Here is a 13,990-nt window from a genome sequence, read left to right as displayed (position 1 = left end):
GTCAACATTGACATTGAAAACACATTCTTCCTCGTTTTGAGCAACAACAACATCTTACTCTCACATAATGGACGCCCTACAAAAGACTATTCTGGATCCTCTCCAACCCTATCTCCGTCCTATCGTCGAGGCTATTCCCGAGCCCGTTCATGACGTTGTTGTCTCATTGATCGGCGCACCATGCCATAGCGCACTACTGCTCGACCTCGATGTTACAAAGGACCCGGCGTGCACATCCTTGGCCATTTCCAAGGCGCTTGGCCTTGCTATTGTCGGCGCTAGTGCCGTTGTCAAGGTTCCCCAAATCCTGAAGCTGATCAACTCCCGCTCATCTGCTGGTGTCTCTTTCGTCTCGTACGCCCTTGAAACCGCCAGCTTGCTCATCACTCTATCATACGGCGTTCGCAACCAGTTTCCCTTCAGTACCTATGGCGAGTCCGCTCTCATTGCTGTCCAAGATGTTGCCGTTGGAGTTCTCGTCCTGACCTACGCTGGTCGATCCGCTGCTGCTGCTACCTTTATCGCGGTGGTTGCTGCCAGCGTATACACACTACTCTTCGACCAGACCCTTGTCGATGCGCAGACCATGTCTTACTTACAAGCTGGTGCTGGCGCTCTTGGTGTGGCTAGCAAAGCACCCCAGATCTATGCCATCTGGCGGGAGGGCGGAACCGGACAGTTGAGCGCATTCGCGGTAAGCTCACGCTTGAATCAAACCAGAGTTTTTAATCCCCTACTGACCATGTGATTGTCCTAGATCTTCAACTACCTCGTTGGATCGCTGTCCAGAATCTTCACCACCCTGCAAGAAGTCGACGACAAGCTCATTCTCTATGGATTCATCGCTGGCTTCTCCCTCAACGTGATTCTCGCAGCCCAGATGGTCTATTACTGGAACAGTCCGGCACAGAAGAAGACATCGAAGAAGAACTCCCAGGCAAAGACCGTAGAGAAGACCACCAGGGGCGTAAGCTCTGGTGTCTCCCCTAAGGCGGGCTCAAAGAGCCCTAGCACACGCCGACGGGGTTAAATTACTTCGTTCCTTATATATTATAGTCATTGTAATACTGCAACCATTTTTTGGAATTTATACACTTGGTTCAAAGAGGGATATCCAGTAGTTCTGTAGATGCATGGCATGTGGCATTATAAAATCCAGTTGGAAAAACACGACCATGTTAATTTATTTCAGTGTCGAGACTACGGCATCTTGCCAGTCATCATGTACCTCAAGATTTCACTCAGCGGCACAACTGGCTCTGCCACATGGGCATGGCGAGGAGCAATATCAAACTCCAACCCAGCACCACCCCCAGACTTACGGTGCACACCCACGATGTCCATTTGATCTTCGCCCTCATCATCATCTTCTTCTTCGTCGTCATCCTCACTTCCCTCATCATCCTCCAATTGCCTTTTTAATCCCGTGATGACATTCTCAATGCCAGCCTCGCGCTCTTCAAGCGTAAAGTCACCGCCCCAATTGCGCCGTCTCGCTTCTTGATTAGCTTCTAGTGGTGCCCATTCCCATAGTTTGGCCAGGTCTGCCTCGCTGAGCGGTCCATTTCCTGGTGATGCGCCCGGATTCGTAGTGCTTTGAGATGGCGCTGTACCAGCTTCGCGGCCGCGCGCAACCCAGTCCTCAACGCGAGGATCAAGTTTTGTGCGTAGAAGCTGTTCAAGGGCATTTGCATGTGTACGACCTGGGAAATCGGGGCCTGGGTAGGCTACGACCGAGGAGAAGAGATCGCGATGGTCGGAAAGATGCTCGGAGACGCTAACGAGGTTATTCGATATGATGCTTGCTTGTGATTGAAGGGATGACCTTTTGGATTTGTTGTTAGTTCAAGTTCTGATTACACGAGGTATATGTAGCGTGGGGTTGGTTATTTGCTGGTAGGAGATGCGAACCATGGTGGAAGAGGGTCGGACTGATTGAGACTTGATATTAGGGAGACGATGGAGCGATTTAATTGGACCAGCCGTTGGCGCGATTGCTCGAGGGATTTGTTCTGGTCATGAGTGAGGGTAGCCATATTGTGCAGGATGTGGTGTTGATGTGCGGTTAAGATAAACGGACGAAGCTTTCAATATTCGACCTTAACTTCAAAGCTTACCACCAACTACTCCGCATCAACTTTAGGTACCAACTTTGAAAAATAGGCATTGCGAACGAATCCCACGCAATCTCTAATAATTAACCAAATAATTATTTCGAAGTGAATTTTGTACATACTTTGAAGCACAGTTCATCAAATGTATGGAACTAAGTGGATTATCTACTAGAAGATCTCCTCAACAGCGCTGGCAATCCCAGGACCACCAATGGGCATCTTGTACGGAGACATCACACTAGAGGTTATGTGATTCACCCTGAATTCATATCATTTACAAGTCTCATTTACCCAATAACTAAAAATATCATATAACGAGTCCCTGCCTAACTAGGCATTGAACCCTCAGACGCTTGGCGGTGCGTGCTGAAACGCGGGCACATTAAGCCCAACCAATCCCTGAGTCCCTCGGCTCTATATACTATTCAGGTTTATTAGAAATGGCTGATTCTACCACAAACGTTTGTCCCGCTGTTATTTTTAGACATTCAAATTTATTTCGTCGGATAGTGGGTGCTTATTCTCAATATACACATCAAGGAGTCTAGATGAGGCTGCCTGAGCAAGAGTATATATAGACAATACCATCTCCGCTCCATTCTCACCTCCAGGAATTTCTACATACATACCTGGGTAGGTATGTCTGTCCAGGGACCATTAAGTTACTTGGTATAATTTATTCAGCTTCACTTTCACACATTCTTTCACCATTTTTCTCATCTGTACGGATGAGGAACCCCAATATTGGAGCCAGGAGGCCTACATTCTGAAAGTCCAATTCCAGTCGCAAGAGATGATCAATTTCAGCTAAAAGAACAGATATCAAAAAGATAGATTCAACAACGCCATGGTATCAACACCTCTCATCCTCGGTCATTACTTTATCAACATCGCGAACCGACTCGCACAACAATCTTTGAATCCTGTAAGTGATGATCAATATTACTTATAATCCTCACGCACAAGCAATGCTTTACACTCGCCGAAAATCATTCACAGTTATCTTGGGTATCATTGAACATCGTTATAAGGCATGCTTCTGATCAGGCTGGAAGCCATGCATATCCTGGGCTTGAAGTTGAGCAGGAGCAGTCTCTGTGATATCCTGCTGAACAGGAATCTTGAGTAACTCATGTCCATACCCAGGGTCCTGTGGATGACCATCGCTATCCACAAATACAAATCCAGCTGCTGCAGCCGCATGCATCTGGGCATACATCTGCTCCTGATTATCCCACCCATGTTGCGCAGCCTGGGATGGGTCCATACAGATAGGATACTGGTGGCTTTGGTAACGTTGTTTACGGTGGCGTCTGCGACGCCATCGGATGAAAAAGAAGCAGCAGGTTCCTAGGGCGATCAGGATGATGATGAATCCTATCACCGGGACTGCGATTACCAGGCCTAGGTTTACACCTGAGTGTGAGGATGTTGGGGTGGTGAGGGAAAGGCTTGAGGGAAGGAGACTCTCATAGAAGATTCTCGTTGGAGAGACATCAAATTTTGATCCGCTGACGGCTGGGAAGTGGCAATTGTATCGAATTGATTCAAGGACTGCATCGAAAACGTCAATCACCACTTCATTTTTTCCTTGACCGTCATTCCAGCTGACAATGAACACTTACAGTTGGCAAGATAAAGCTGCTGCTGTGGATAGGTGGTTCCGTTGTAGCATGCTTCGCAGGTGTTGACAACGTTGTCTGCAAAGCTTGATTGATCGCACCAGGAGTCCAGGTTGGACACACTGGGGCTTCCTACATCGAATTCCACCGCATCCTGAACACCTGCACATCCAACTGGACACGGAGAGGAGACGTTGGAAACCTGTGTTGGGAATCCATAAACACAGGTTGAAAACGCAAAGCGAAGATTGTCTAATTGAAGTAACGTTAGAAGTCAATTTTGTTCCGAACTGACGAAATTGACATACAGAGACCCCATTTAACGTCAGCCGAGCCAGTACCGGAATCATAGAAAGTGCTATCCAATAGGCAAGTGACGCAGTCTGCAAAAGCCTGGCCTTTGGAGGTGGTGTTGTACGCAGTGTCTAGACATACGATCTCGGAGGCGTTAGTACTGGAGGTGGAGCCCCATTTACTGCAGCGACTCTCGCAGGGCGAGCCCGGCGTTGTCGTCAGCCCAAAAACGGTAGGAAATATATTGCTGAACAAAAATATCCCCAGAATAGTTGGCAGCATCTTGTGAGATGAGCTGCGGACTTGAAGTCCATGCATTTTTGGATACAAACAGATCTTACGGCTTCTGTAACATTTGCGACCACTGAGAATGGAGTAGAAGATGAGGCCCAGCGCCAGGGGAGGGCGACGATCTCATGGGAAGAACAATGTATGAAAGAGGAAATGCAGGCCAGACTCATGAAATGCTTGAGAGGAAAAGCTTCTTTTTTCAGGACCAGAAAGCTCACTCACGGTACGAGGTGACTAGTATGTGATGGCCGAGTGGACTGATGCAGTTCGCGAAAAAAAAAGCTAGCAGGGGAGCAAATCATTTCTCATTCGATGTGGCCTGAGTGTGGCTCTGTTGAACAGCCAAAACGATGTGCCTATTGAATCTAGCATATTCATTTTGCTCCTCGGCGCTTAGAGCTCATCACACACAGGCTGGATGAGAGCCACTTTGCTGAGTGGTTGGGAATCGAAGGCTGGTGGAAAAAAGTGATCGGCCAGTTAGTAGCGATCTTCTCTAGGCGTGATGAAGGTGATGAAGTGTGATATCTGATTGGTGATTGGCAGCTGTGACTGTGACAAGGACTGCATAATACTGCGGGCGTTTACTAACCCCTCTTTGCCCAATGCGGTAGAAGTACGTAAATACTTTCTGTGAATTAGCAGCATCTCCAGAAAAGTCGTAGCCTGTAAAGTCTCAAGTCTTGAATTTCAGGTAAGTAGGCGGCAACCTTGAAGGTAAGTTGCGTAGTTTGAAGACACCTCCCTAGCGCGTAACTGAAGATTAGGGCTTCAGTGGTACCCGCGGACAGCAAACGAGCCGCAAAACTTTACAAAACGGATACAGCGAGATAAGAGGACGTATGAGTACATATGAGTCCACTATAAGCGAGAACTCCAGAGCTTGAATTGCAATATTTAATCTCGATTGATTGAAGATTGTTGTAAATTCCACCCAACGAATTCCCAAGGTCCGAAACATAGACTAAAAAGCAAACATAAGGCCACACATATCTGAATAATATTCCAAGGTTCCCAACCGCAAGATGAAGAAAGGTTCCGACCCAAAGAAAAGCAATAGAAAATATTTAAGTATCCGATCAACCAAACAAATCATCATAGGACGGCACCATCTCTTCTCGTAATTGTACATGGATTTGAGGTTCAGGTTCCCGGTGTCGCGAGCGAGTAGATCGTTTCTCTGCGTGTGAAGGATGCATGGAATTAAACACATATCGTGGCGTGTCAGGAGGCAGTGAAGGAGCGGAGACAGACGAAGGGGCGGTATAGCTCGTACGTCTTGAGCTGGCTCCGACGAGAGATCCTGATTTATCTGTCGTCGCGCTTTGTATACTGACACGACGCATACGCGAGGTTACAGATAGCGGTGGGGACTTTGCTGGCTGGGGATAGGGATTATAGTCTTCTCCCGGTGAATAATTTAACATTTCGCCACGATGGTTTAATTTTCCGGGGTTTCTCAACGTATCGCGTTCTTCATTTTCTTCGTCGCAAGACCCTTCGACGGTCGAAGTTTCATAGTCATCGTGTAGATCGTGTCGGGGTAGATTGATAGCAAGGTCATTTCCGGGCAGGTTTTGGAGTTTTCCGGGACGATGCCGGATGTTTTCATCAAAGTAGCCCTTTGGGAATTGAGGAGAGAAGTTATGTCTATTAGGGTCAATCAGAACCGAATCATCTGGTTGCTGAGATTGCTCTGGGCTCATAGGAATATAGCGATGTGCCCCATCAGATTGAAGATTCTGTGCATCATCTAGCGTTGTGGCACATTCTGATGACTGATTCCACTGGTTCCAAGATCCGTTTATGGGGTAGCTGATGGACGGGTCGCCCCAGCGATCATGCAGCTCAGATGAGAGCCTGCGTCTCCGCTTGAGCTTTTTCATGATGTTTGCCATGGCTGTGAGCAAATTGACCATCGAAAAGCCGAGAAAGGGTATGATTCAATATGTATAACTCTCTTTCAATTAGAATTTGAACGAATGAACATCAGTGGGAGGACAGGCCGCTCCCTCTGTGGTGCTCATCTCAAGACTAATTTGGATTTCCACATAGGGTGATCGCGGGGCTAGTCTGATAGTAAGGTGCCTATATAGGACTAGGACAAGGCAACCTTAGGGAATGGAGTAAAGAAACGAGAGATAGTAGGTAGGCAGCACGCCACATGAGTTGAAGTTATATCAATAAAAGAGGGACTTGAAGAGGGGACTTAGCAATGAATCGTATGTCTGCACTGCATACAATAAGAGAGAAGATCTTCCAGATATTTCACCAGCCGGAATTGGAAAATCAAAACTATCCAGTCATTGATGAGAAACTCCGAGTTAGGGCCCGAGACAACGGGTCAACCCCTCTGTCGGTTGCTTTCGGAGCGCCACTTGGGACGAATACTATGCAAAACCAATACAATACCTAGGTAGTACCCAGGTAGCGCTTCTTAAGAATGTCACATCAGGGAACCACAAGCGCGACAACAAGGTAAGGGATTAGGGGGCCAGACTATTTAAACAGGATGTAAGTAAGAATGCGGTGATGGCTGCAGCATTTGTACACAGTTATAGCCAAGAAGGGTTAAGCAATATAAATGCCTAGGTGAGTGGATAAGCAGGCTTCATTCTCCGGTCTACCTGAGCATGGATCTACCTAGGTACTACTCCATGTCGAGGTCGATTAAATTACATAGCAATTTGCGCCCCATATCGCAGTTCAAGTGGTCGATGGTGAATCAGGCATGGGTTACTCAAGCTAGTGTCAATCCATAATTTCGCCGTCGTCTTGGCATGGCGCTTGTTCAGGGATCTGCGCCGGCGCACGAGCTTCAAAAATTGCATATAACATACGGCGTAAGAGCCAAATTGTGACTAGGGAAATATCCGTACTAGCTTTGTTTTGAAATGATCAATCTTGGAGATAACGAAAACATCGTTGGACGCCTATGTCTCAAAAGGAATTTGAACTGACGGGTCATAAGTACATATGTATGCTCTCTGTGACAGGGACCTTGAGATGATCATGCCGCTTGATTCATGGAAGATTGTCTGGTAGGATGAAAAAGGCCGATGACCAACAGGGGTCAAAAGAGGGGTCGACGTTGAAAAAGATACGCGGTTTCACCAGTCATGCGTATTATCTTCCGCCCCTGCAAATGAGTGCATTCCAGGCCTGAGAGCCAGACCTGAGAGTGGAGATTCAAGAAATCATATAAGATATCTTTATGAATAATAAAAACAGTCAGGTAAGCCGGAGTCAATAGAGGCTGAACCTCGGATCTGATTGAAACAAGGTTACTCCCGCCTCTTGGCAATATGACAGAGCTTATTTGTGCACGGATACAATCCCATCTAGAAAAAACGTCTTTGGAGTCAAGTGTTTCAAATGTTTTGACGAGACTTCAGGAATCAGAAGGCAGATTGCAAAAGTGCAAGAATGCAAGAATGACCAGGAAGAGAAAGACGGGCACGGACCGCGTCCCTAGTGGAGCTTAGGGCAGTGGGGTTTAGGGTATCAAATGCATTTGTTTCTTTGCTTTTGCTTTTTCTTCTAGTTCCTCTTTGAATCAAGGATTGAATAATCTTGGAATTAGAAATCACAGATTTCTGCCATCTCTAAATTCACATACAGAACATTGGAAACACCTTACGCCTTCGCTCTTCGTGATAGTAGTCGTCAAAAGTAAACGCCGCATAAAATCCCCGAATTTAACTGAAGTTGGTAATCAATCGTGAAAGTACAGGCTTTGGCCGACCGGGCCCGCGTGTACTTTGAGCTGGGTCTAGATGTACGGGTTCAGAATAGCTCCGTTCTCGCCCTTCTCCTGACCTGGAAACATGGTGCATCGATGCACCGTACCAGGGTGGCATCATAGTCTGTCGTCTTACATCAGACGCAGCCAATGACTCTCGTGGTATCTTCGGTATTGAATACTGATCTCTCATAGGTGGTGTAGGGTGATACGCTGACGCACGTGAATCGTTATACTGTACCTCGCTCAAACGTGAAGACTGACCGCGGGAGCTAGGATATATGTGTGAAGAAAATGATTCAGTATGTGGATTCGAGACCGATCGAACTGGTTGGTACTTTGACGGATCGTAGGTGGGTAAAGCTGGATAATGTGATGGTATCTCAGACGAGGCTCGTGGGAGCTGTTGCTGGTAGTAGGACTGGTAATGTGACTGGCGGCTATGATCTGGTGCAAAGGAAGATATTGGCCGGGGATGAACAGAGCGGGGTCCCCGGCTAGTAGGTGTTTCATAGAGACCTGTCTTGTAGGCTGGAGGAACTAGTATTTGTGATGGTGACTCGGTTTCTCTGGCCTGCTTTCGCTTTGCTCTTTCCTTGCGTGAGAGAAGATACCGAAGACTAGTCACTTTGTGGCGAAGAAAAGTTAGCGTCCATTGTCATTTTGGTGGCCTTTTATCTCTTCCGGCACCATACTTGCAAGGATTATGATCTTTGACCAACGTTACACCAATCGTATTTGTTTCTTTCTCTGTATTTGTTGGTGGGTCGTGTGATAAGATGGTAAGACGATATTCATATCCTGGTCACTGTGGACACCAAGAGGAAGCTAGTGACGATAGAATAGGCAAAGTTGAAGACGGCCTAATGGCAATTGATGTCGATACAGTGATCGACTTCTAGTCTGTGTGTCACACAGGTACCGGACCTACCCCGCTTTTCAGATAAACATACAAGTTTTCAAGATAGAGATGTAGGCAAAAGATGGGGAGAATTGTTGTATAGGACCAGGGCTTGATATAAACACTCTCACAAGGTCAGTGCCCCCATAATTCCTAAACAACCGAAACCTTGAAAGCCCTGAGTTATTTCCAGCCGATAAAATTTAATTGACAAACTATAGATAGATCTCAATGACCCATAATTAGTATATAATTAGTCCTAATTGGGAGCCAATCCATCGCACTAGTCAATACCAGACCAAGCCAAAAAGCCTCAAAAAGCGGCATGTTTGGATGTAATTCTCCAATCTAGTTCTGATGCATACTAACGAATCACAATGTTCGGGTAGCGAAGACCAACATTCAATCCTTCCTCTCACTGGTCAGCTCTAAGCGCCTACCCAAATTGTCGAAGTATTCTAGATTTACTCCTGCATTCTATCCAGATCAATTGATGGTATTGACTATAAAAGGTGTTGGTCATGTCCTACCTCATGCTAACTCTGTATGACTTTTCCTTGCAGGATAAAAAATAAATGTTGTCGTTATCCTATTCCAGAGTCTTATGGGCCGTTGTAACTTGCAACATTCCTAGTGACCAGATAGTAGTTAGTAGTGTACTTCGTACTGGATATGTATCATTTTGCAGACGCGCGGTATAGCGCCATGCTTTTCTATTGTAAAAAAACACAGCGCAACGCCCTGTCCCACGAACAACACAATCCCATGGACCCCTCTTTTAACTTAAATGGTCAAGTCGCCGGCGATCTTCATAAAGTATTTCACCACTGAACGGGTCACACTACTGAACGGGTCACCCCACCAATTTTACGCGTCAGTCTGGTGTTTCCATTTTCAACTACCCACCATGCCCCCCTAAATGCTCTATATGTCCAAGACAAACAGGATCAGGAGAATAGGGTCTTATTAGCTTACCAAGCTTACAAGAATGGCGATATATCATCAATGCGTAAAGCTGCAGCTATGTTTAATATACCATTTTCAACCCTCCAACGCCGCCATTCTGGTGTCCAATTTCGTCTTGAAACACACCCACCGCAGTCTAAACTGACTGAATCTGAAGAGGATTCATTACTTCAATGGGTCGTCTCTCTAGATGATCGCGGCTGTGCTCCTAGAACTAAAGATGTTGGTAGAATGGCTAATATCCTACTCGCCGACCGCGGAACCAACCCTCCTCTTACGATCGGTAAAAACTGGGTTACTAGGTTTGCGACGCGTTTACCTGAACTTAAGACGACCTATTCAACACCGCGCGATTTTACACGTGCGCGTCAAGAGGACTATAATGTGATCAATAATTGGTTCAAACTGGTTGAAAACACGATCGCAAAATATGGTATCACCACCGACGATATCTATAATTTTGACGAGACTGGGTTTGCGATGGGACGATGTGCGACCGCGAGAGTGGTTACTAGAGCTGGTTATTATGGTAAACGCGCAAAAAAACAGCCTGGTAACCGGGAATGGGTTACTGTGATAGAGTGTTTAGGCGCGTCTGGTTACGCACCTCCACCCTGTATTATCTTTAAGGGTAAGGTGATGATGCAGAGCTGGTTTGCTCCTGATCTAGGTTTACCACCTAATTGGCGTCTTGAGATTAGTCCTAATGGCTGGACATCAAATCAAATAGGGCTCCGTTGGCTTGAAAAGCTCTTTATACCTGCTACTGCTCGTACTAAAGGACGGTATCGCCTTCTGATCTTAGATGGCCATGGTAGCCATTTAACACCTGATTTCGACAAAATCTGCCAGGAGCATGATATTATACCATTATGTATGCCTGCGCATGCGTCTCATCTTCTTCAACCTCTTGATGTTGGGTGTTTTGCGGTGTTAAAACGCTCTTATTCTCGGCTGGTTGAGTCTAGAGTAGAGCTTGGTTTTTCCCACATTAGTAAAGGAGATTTCCTAGAGATATATCCTACTGCGCGTATTGAAGCATTTGCATCTGCTTCTAATGCGTTTGCTGCAACTGGAATCGTGCCACTTGACCCTACTAGGGTGTTAAAAAAGCTTACTATGCGCGTCGATACACCACCACCACCACCCTCTATAGGAAGCGATTCAAGTCGAAATTGGACACCTAAGACGCCTAGGACGCAGAAAGATTTACGACGTCAACACCAAGCTATATTACGCACTGTATCTCGAACGCCACCAACACCATCTAAGAGAGCATTAGACCAGATAGTAAAGGGTGCAAATTACCTATATCAAGAGAATGCTCTCTTACGCCTGGAAAACAGAGATTTACGCGCCGCCCATGAGAAAAAGAAAAAACAAAAAGAACGTCCGAATCGTCAATTAACAGTAGTAGGGGGTCTTACAATTCAGGAGGGATTAGACCTGGTTGACGCGTCGAATGGTGGCCCTAAACTTAATGATGCCAATTTACAAGAGGGCCAGGCGCCTGTAAGGGCGCCTGTAACCCAACGCCGGTGTGGGATATGTAAGACACCTGGACATAGGAGGGAAACCTGTCCTAGTAGGCCCATTCAGTAGTTTTTTTTTACTATATTACATAGTAAATAATGGAGTTATTGGGATTCATAAAAATAAGTGGGTCAAACTGACCCGTTCAGTAGTGTGACCCGTTCAGTGGTGAAATACTTTAGACCCACAACCCTTAGTGACGATCATTGAGCTAGCGCCCATAAGGGACTGTGCGTCTAATTCTCGTCGGCTCCGAGATAATTACATAGCATTGTCTAATCATGCCATTTATTCCATGATTTCTGATTGGATTGTCGCTATCGGATTCGATTGTACTTCTTAAGTGCTTATAGTATAGTTCAACTAGGGAGATACAAGAGATTGCAACGTCTTCGCCCAATAACCTTGGAAAGCTTACTTTCAAGATCATCCTAAATTCGGTATCTCGTTGTACTTGAGTAGATATAAGAATGATTTAGCAGTCACACCGACATCAAGCTTGAAGGCCGGTGGTATCTATGGATCCAATCCGGTGGAAATGGGCTACATTCTTGATATCATTTGAAAAAGACTACTCAGTCATACACGTTAAAGAAAATCCCGTCCCAACGCCGCGCAAATTGACAAGTATAAAAGATCAAGCAAGAGAAGGCAAGAGACGAGGAAGATGTGCAGACGAGCTCCATTCGTTATGAAGCTCTTGACTGATAATAAATGAGAAATTGAAGCCACATAACTGACGAATATATCGTCAAGTTATCACTAGTAAAGTTCACCAGGATCAGGGACCATTGTTAATGTCATAGGTTTCAAGGACGACGATCGTTTCCGATCTGCCGCAACAAAAGGTGAAGTACATCGTCTGGGTGGAGGGCCATACGTGCGTCGAGAGGAGCTGTTCGAGTTTTCGTCCAGACTTGATTTAAGACTTCTGTGGTTGTCTTCTTGATGTGAACCACGTCTCATAGGAGCGTCTCGGTCTCGACATTCGACTGAATCGGCGAATGAGTCTCTTCGGCTATGTGAAATTGGAAATGTTCTTGCAGACTGACTCCGTGGACTCTGAGTAGAAACGGGAATGTAGCGGAAAGGAGTCGGCGTTATTTGCTTAGAATTATCGTTCATTTCGGAAAGATAGTCGTGCTGGATTGGCATGTACGAAAATTCTGTGCGCCTGTATTCTGGTAGAAGGCTCTCTCGTCCTCGGTCAGCTGGGCTCTCCCCTCTCGTTCTCTGGTGTCTAGGGCGAGATGACAGACGGATGGAGAGCCGGGAAATGGAATTTCGCCGGAAGGTTCTATTCCTGGTATCTCCGTGGTCTCTCCAATCGCTTTCTCTTTGAGAAGGTTGGACCCCGTCAGGAGGGATGTCAGGGACAAATCCTGGCCCATAGGACTGTCTTTCTTTGGCCATGTGGTGATGAGGATTGTCATATTGGCTCCATGAACCATCCGTAGGGACTGAGATTGCCGCGTCCCCCCAGCGAGAGTGTAGAGGTAAGGGAGACTCGGCTCTCCGAAACTTGGCAAGAGGCTTACTGACAAGGCTAGCCATACTGAGGTAGAATGAACAAATAACAAAGTTGTAGCTTTTCAAGACCTGGGGAACCGGGTGTATATATTCCAAGGTTTTGGTGAACAGAACGAAAAACATCCAAAGAGCAGGACGGTGATTATAAATTGGAAGTGGGGTCGAAGGGACTCAATGCAGACCGGTTCAGTTACAGCAAGTCCGCCGGATGACGAACACCCTGGTGTATGCAAGCCCGATGGATCAATAAGGCTAACTGACGAGTGGGGGTTTATCGTTAGCTGCATGTATGATGCTAGCAGGCCAACGTAAACGAAGGGGCCTCCGTAGTGCAGATGAGACACAGCTCAGGCAGTGGTTGGCTAAGGCATTCGATGACTAGGGCTTTCCTTGCAAGGTAAAGTACCAGAGAAAAGCAAGGAAATGAAAGCAGATAGACAAGCAGAAGAAATCTTGAAGTAGAACAAATTCAAGTAGACTGACGCAATAAAACAAAGAATTAATGCACAATGATTCAATGGAGTTCATATAACGAACGTATCAGTTTCAGACAGCGGGAGGCGCCCGGATATAAAGCTTGATCACGAACCCCAGATGGTTGTATAACAGCCTGTTTCTAGTGCTCAATGAGACCTCAATCTGGATTGATCAACCAATGGGGATGATTTGCTACCGCTGAGCTGCATTGGAAAATTGCCGTAATTAGCAGCATTTAACACCTAATAGCTCCAAAAATAGATTGTAAATTAGCCTTGCATATCTTCACTGTTGAAATGCACCCTAAATATTCCTGTCGCTTAACGGTATTTTTAGAGGATACATCCTTGACTTTCTAATCAGCAGTATTGAATTTGGCTTAAGCACCCATGGATATCATACTTCCTGGGTTAGCTGTCATTCTATCTAGGTAACACAAACCAGCTTGGCAGTTCATATCTACCTAGATAATCACTAATACCTAAAATTGACATTTGCGAATGCTCCGCCCAATTGCAAC

General features: G+C 46.1%; 6 protein-coding genes across 6 annotated transcripts; 1 reads left to right on the top strand and 5 right to left on the bottom strand.

Moving 5' to 3' along the window:
• Positions 1 to 67: 67 nt before the first annotated feature.
• N7495_006864 (putative monosaccharide-P-dolichol utilization protein) lies at positions 68 to 1,030 on the top strand (the record flags this gene model as incomplete). The annotated part of the gene is made up of 2 exons (XM_057209515.1): positions 68 to 694; positions 758 to 1,030. The coding sequence occupies 2 exons, from the start codon at positions 68 to 70 to the stop codon at positions 1,028 to 1,030; spliced, it is 900 nt and encodes a 299-aa protein (XP_057063289.1).
• Positions 1,031 to 1,200: 170 nt separating this feature from the next.
• med8 (RNA polymerase II mediator complex subunit MED8) lies at positions 1,201 to 2,036 on the bottom strand (the record flags this gene model as incomplete). The annotated part of the gene is made up of 2 exons (XM_057209514.1): positions 1,201 to 1,825; positions 1,912 to 2,036. The coding sequence occupies 2 exons, from the start codon at positions 2,034 to 2,036 to the stop codon at positions 1,201 to 1,203; spliced, it is 750 nt and encodes a 249-aa protein (XP_057063288.1).
• Positions 2,037 to 3,138: 1,102 nt separating this feature from the next.
• On the bottom strand, positions 3,139 to 4,312 carry N7495_006862 (uncharacterized protein; the record flags this gene model as incomplete). Its single annotated transcript, XM_057209513.1, has 3 exons — positions 3,139 to 3,668; positions 3,740 to 3,988; positions 4,045 to 4,312. The coding sequence occupies 3 exons, from the start codon at positions 4,310 to 4,312 to the stop codon at positions 3,139 to 3,141; spliced, it is 1,047 nt and encodes a 348-aa protein (XP_057063287.1).
• A 1,088-nt stretch (positions 4,313 to 5,400) lies between these two features.
• Positions 5,401 to 6,219, bottom strand: N7495_006861 (uncharacterized protein; the record flags this gene model as incomplete). Its single annotated transcript, XM_057209512.1, has 1 exon — positions 5,401 to 6,219. One exon carries the CDS (start codon positions 6,217 to 6,219, stop codon positions 5,401 to 5,403), a length of 819 nt encoding a protein of 272 aa, XP_057063286.1.
• A 1,800-nt stretch (positions 6,220 to 8,019) lies between these two features.
• Positions 8,020 to 9,291, bottom strand: N7495_006860 (uncharacterized protein; the record flags this gene model as incomplete). Its single annotated transcript, XM_057209511.1, has 2 exons — positions 8,020 to 8,690; positions 9,249 to 9,291. The coding sequence occupies 2 exons, from the start codon at positions 9,289 to 9,291 to the stop codon at positions 8,020 to 8,022; spliced, it is 714 nt and encodes a 237-aa protein (XP_057063285.1).
• A 2,934-nt stretch (positions 9,292 to 12,225) lies between these two features.
• Positions 12,226 to 13,017, bottom strand: N7495_006859 (uncharacterized protein; the record flags this gene model as incomplete). The annotated part of the gene is made up of 1 exon (XM_057209510.1): positions 12,226 to 13,017. One exon carries the CDS (start codon positions 13,015 to 13,017, stop codon positions 12,226 to 12,228), a length of 792 nt encoding a protein of 263 aa, XP_057063284.1.
• Between the last annotated feature and the right edge of the window lie 973 nt (positions 13,018 to 13,990).

This window comes from Penicillium taxi (assembly GCF_028828555.1).
Source record: "Penicillium taxi strain IBT 34144 chromosome Unknown utg000004l_segment0_segment0, whole genome shotgun sequence".
Taxonomy (NCBI): Eukaryota; Fungi; Ascomycota; class Eurotiomycetes; order Eurotiales; family Aspergillaceae; genus Penicillium; species Penicillium taxi.
The sequence above is the reverse complement of the archived record's forward strand: the minus strand, read 5'-3'. Positions and strand labels throughout refer to the sequence as shown.